Consider the following 4,890-nt stretch of genomic DNA (forward strand, 5'->3'; position numbering starts at 1 on the left):
CTACAGCTGGATGCCCTTCCTAACGCCAACCACTCAGAGAGTGTAGTGGGTGCTTTTACGTGTCACCCGCACGAAAACGGCCACGCTCGAAATGGTGTCTTTTATGTGCCACCCGCACAAGCCAGTCCAGGGGCACTGGCAACGATCTCGCTCGAAAATCCTACAGGAGCCAGTCAGGCGGTACTGGCAACGGCCACGCTCAAAATGGTGCATCTCATGTGCCACCCGCACAAGAACCAGTCCAGGGGCACTGGCAACGATCTTACTTGTATATATATATATATATATATGTGTATATATATATATATGTGTATGTATGTATATATATATATATATAATGAGGAAATGCTTGCGTGCATGCACACACACATGCGTATTTGTATAGCATTAGGTTTAATCTATGAAGATGTATGTTACAAGACTGTGTTTGAAGCTATCCACCTGATACAAATCATTAAGTGAGAAAAGTATTTCAACACTTATTTGATAAAGCTAAATCAAAAAGCAATATTCATAAATCATAGTTTGTCATACCTATATATTATTTTGTGACTAGATGTGTGTGTGTGTAATGGATTAAACTATGTATATTCTTTTAACTAATTATACATCTGTGTGACAGAATCACAAGAAAATAGCTTAATGTAAAGAGAAAGATTTGAGGGAACGTGATATAAGAAAGAGACTGTCTTTAGAGCATACTGAAAAGCAAAGCCTCTGCTAATGTTAAGGCACCTCTGTTGAAAAAGCAAAGTGTATCGTTTTATAGTGAGTTTCTACAAAGTTCTCATCTTTTCCTTCATATTTTGGTACAAAGGCTACTCAAACAGATATAAAGTTTAAGCCGACATACTGTAAAATCGAATCCAGGGAGTGATCTGCTACACGAGTTTACAGTTTTAAATATTTCAGTTTAAAAGTAAATGCACAAGAGAAAATATTGCTACTTTTGTTTTTTCAGGTACTGTATTTAATAATGCTAACCAGCACATAAATGTTTATGGTGATGATGTTGAAGTGGATTACCGTGGATATGAGGTATGGATCAGCCAAACACATTTTAGTAAAACTTTGACTAATATTTTGTTGTGTCTGGGGAGCAATTTTACATTAAAGTGAGGGAAACCCATGCTAAAATAGGAAAAGCAGATGTTAAAATGATAAAGATGTGGCATGCTTCTTGCCGATATCCTCTCATTTGCAAAACACAAGAGGAATCTAGTAATTAGTTTGTTTCTCTTGCTCAGAAACTCAGTCATCTACACTCTCACTTAGACTCATTTATTATTATATTTTGACTCATCCTTTTATGTATATAAGTAGACAGCCTTACAGTACACTCACACACTTTCACAAATAAACCCTTTTTCTCACTCTTACAGACTTTCTCCCTTCTTACTCATTTCTCTGCCACCTCTAACTTGTCATGATACTCACCTTGCAGTCATTTATGTACTCACTACATTCTTACAAGCTTCCAAACTAAGCCACTTACGCACACTCTTGTTAATTCTCTATTTCCCTTTCCAGGTAACTGTGGAGAACTTTGTACGTGTCTTGACTGGCCGTCTTCCTCCCAGTACTCCACGATCCAAAAGACTGTTGTCTGATGAGAGAAGCAATATATTAGTCTATATGACTGGTAAGTTTCTTTAGTATTACTTCAGTGTTGTTAAAAACAAAGTACAAAGTAAGTGTGGTTGTGTGGTAAGAAGTTTGCATACCAATCATATGATTCAAGGTTCAGTCCCACTTCCGCCCGAAACGTCATACTCTCTCTCCTTCCTTTCCCGAGCGTCCAATAACACTATCCGTATCACGTCCTCACTTTGTTGTTTTTTTGTGTTTTTTTGAAACTATATATATATATAGACATGCATATACATACTTATAATCTTTTTCTATAGCAGAAGAGGAGAATTCTAAGTCTGTGCTTGAAAGTTTATTCACTTTCAAATTTGAAACCATAGTGTGATAAAATCTTGATAAAATAATTTAATCCTCAAGACTAAAATAGTAATTTAATATAAGTTTCATACCTATGAGTTTGTGAAATGAAAAGTTCATGATAGTTTGGTACAACATATTCACCTTCACAGGTGTTTATGCACTTGTAATTTGCCTTTTGTTCTAAAAAGATTCCTCCACCTGCTCTACAAAAATCAACTCCAGTCTTTGGAATCATGCTACTGCATATCCCTTTTCCAAGAATGTCAACTTCTCTGATGCTATCAACTATTGAATTAACATTTCAAAGATGGTTGAAATAGCTGTACTGCATTTTTCATAACTTTCAGTTCTTGTATTTCCTCAATGACCACAGGTATGATTTGTGTTGAACCATAGCTATATACATATATGTATGGCTTTAAAATAGCATGCTGCAGTGCACTGGTGTACTGCAGGGGATATCTACAACCATTACCCTTAGGTCCTCTCCCTCTCTCAGCTGAGAGGTATCTGTTTTGCAGGCTACTTGGCCATCCACTGGTGCTGATGCCACGCAAAAAGCACTCAGTATACTCTGTAAAGTGGTTAGCATTAGGAAGGGCATCCAGCTGTAAAAGCCATGCCAAAGCAGACCATTGGAACTTGCTGCAGTTATCCAGCTTGCTAGTTAATGTTAAACCGTCCAGCCCATACCAGCATGGAAGACAGACGTTAAATGATGGTGATGATGACTGTGAATTTTAAAACTATTGTTCAAGTCTTGAGAGAATCCATACTAAATCTTTGAAAATGTGATATTCATAATTTTGTTGTACACAAGTATGATTAATAGACATATTTTTTTTCCTAATTTTTAAATTTAAAACTTAGTTATATTTAACTTCCCTTACAAAGTGTGCCAGTAATTGTTTCATTTAATCAAATCACCAGTATATAAGATATATTCCATCTATATCCCTTTAACAATGAGTTCTAACAGAGACACAAAGTCTCAAAAGCATAAGAGTGATACAAGAAGGATGAATGGCAACATTAACATAATAATTTATCAGAATGGAGTGAAATTCAGCGTGTTAAGGTTAATGAAAGGTTTTTAAACAATTTACTGTTCCACTTCACCGAACAGTACCTATTGATGTAGGGACCTGAGTTTAATGTGTGACAGCTTTAAGAAACAAATGATTGGTATTGGAAATTTAGGATAAATTTTTTTGCCTTTAATCAACATTTGTTTGAATCCTTGAGTTGAATTGTAGGTGTAACTATGATGGTCCTGTGATCTGATGAGTTAGCGTTCTTTATTTGCATTAATTTATGACTGTACAATTGTATAATGCTGATGCAAATACATACATATAATTTTAGCATGCTGAAATTTATACTGTATGAAGGTTATGAAATGGTTGCAATTGTATGAAAGTCAGATGGAAAAATGTCTTCCCCTCTCACCCCTTCTTGCTTTATAATATGTAGGGGAGGTAATTTATGTGTGTATGCACTGCGTAGCAACTTACAAGGGAAATAACCCTGTTGAGACTTGAACAAAAAGTGTTTTATGTTGGATGATTGGTACCATGTGTGTAAGGGGAGGGCTAGAAACTGAAGAAGATTTAGGTTCAAGTAAGAATATTTGGGCTCAGCTGATAAACTGATGTACACTATCATTGCTATTGTTTTCATCGTCTTCCATATTGAAAGGGGTTCAGACATGTCTTCAATATTGTGTTCCTCTGGTTATCTTAATTTTGTGAGTTCCAAATTCGAACAATATATCACACCAGCTTGGGACATTGGATGCTAGAACGATGATGAAAATATCAATTTTCTCTACTTTAAACATTTCTACCCTTTTTTTTTTAAGATGTCAAGGTTTGATTTAAGGGAGGTTTATTTGCTATTTTTAGTTAGTCAAATGAATACGAAGCAGATCACTCACTGTATTGATATTTTTTGTACAGGTCATGGAGGTGATGGATTCTTGAAGTTCCAGGACTCTGAAGAAATATCCAATGTAGAACTAGCTGATGCCTTTGAACAGATGTGGCAAAAGCGGAGGTTGGTTCCTTCTAGTTTTCCTCCTTTTTGCCCCCGCCTCTCTCACTCAGTTATTACCTCTTACCACCACCACCACCACCATTACCTTCACTACTATGCCCACTATCATTGTCACCATTCCTACTGTCACCATTACTTCATACTCTACAGTCATTACTACTGCTAGTACAACTGTCACTACTGCTATCTCATCACTTCTACTACTACTACTACCACTACCACTACCGACACCACCACTCCTGTTAATTTTACATGTTTCTATTATTATAGGTACCATGAAATATTTTTCATGATAGACACATGCCAAGCTGAATCAATGTATCAGAAGTTTTATTCCCCCCATATTTTAGCTGTGGCCAGTAGTCATGTTGGAGAAGATTCACTCTCAGTAAGTGTCTCACTATTAAATACCTTATACTTCACTAATAACTACTTTATACTTCACTATTTACTACTTTAAACCTCCCTATTAGCTACTTTATACCTCATTGCTTAATTACTTACTTTTAACTGCTTTATTTCTCTTTTTGTTCTCTATATTAATGTTATTATCAAGGTGAGAAAAAATATTATCAATATCTCATTGATTGTCCTCAATACCTCTCTGATTGTTCTGGGTTGATAAACTTCACTAACTACCAGCAGTTCCTCCCTAAATATCCTTATCACTTGCTTACTTTATCAGAAGCATTATGAAATGCTTTTGATGAAGTGACTTGCTCAAAAAATTACATAACCTTGATTCTATGTAATCACAGTGTAATTGTCATTGAAAGATGTGTAATGATGTCACAAGTTGATTATTTCAAACTTTGTTCTCCTATGCTATTTGTGTGTGTGTGTGTGTGTGTGTGTGTGTGTGTGTGTGTGTGTGTGTGTGTGTGT

The 4,890-nt window shown here is 35.8% G+C and overlaps 1 protein-coding gene across 1 annotated transcript in view; it reads left to right on the plus strand.

Moving 5' to 3' along the window:
* Positions 1-4,890, plus strand: part of LOC106872593 (GPI-anchor transamidase) — a 16,602-nt gene that overhangs the window by 10,357 nt on the left and 1,355 nt on the right. The window contains exons 4-7 of the mRNA XM_014919626.2: positions 962-1,038; positions 1,531-1,642; positions 3,909-4,005; positions 4,276-4,393. Of these exons, the coding sequence (XP_014775112.1) occupies positions 962-1,038; positions 1,531-1,642; positions 3,909-4,005; positions 4,276-4,393 (404 nt within the window). The remainder of the gene's footprint in view (positions 1-961; positions 1,039-1,530; positions 1,643-3,908; positions 4,006-4,275; positions 4,394-4,890) is intronic.

The sequence above is a fragment of the Octopus bimaculoides genome, chromosome 2 (genome assembly GCF_001194135.2).
Source record: "Octopus bimaculoides isolate UCB-OBI-ISO-001 chromosome 2, ASM119413v2, whole genome shotgun sequence".
NCBI lineage: Eukaryota > Metazoa > Mollusca > Cephalopoda > Octopoda > Octopodidae > Octopus > Octopus bimaculoides.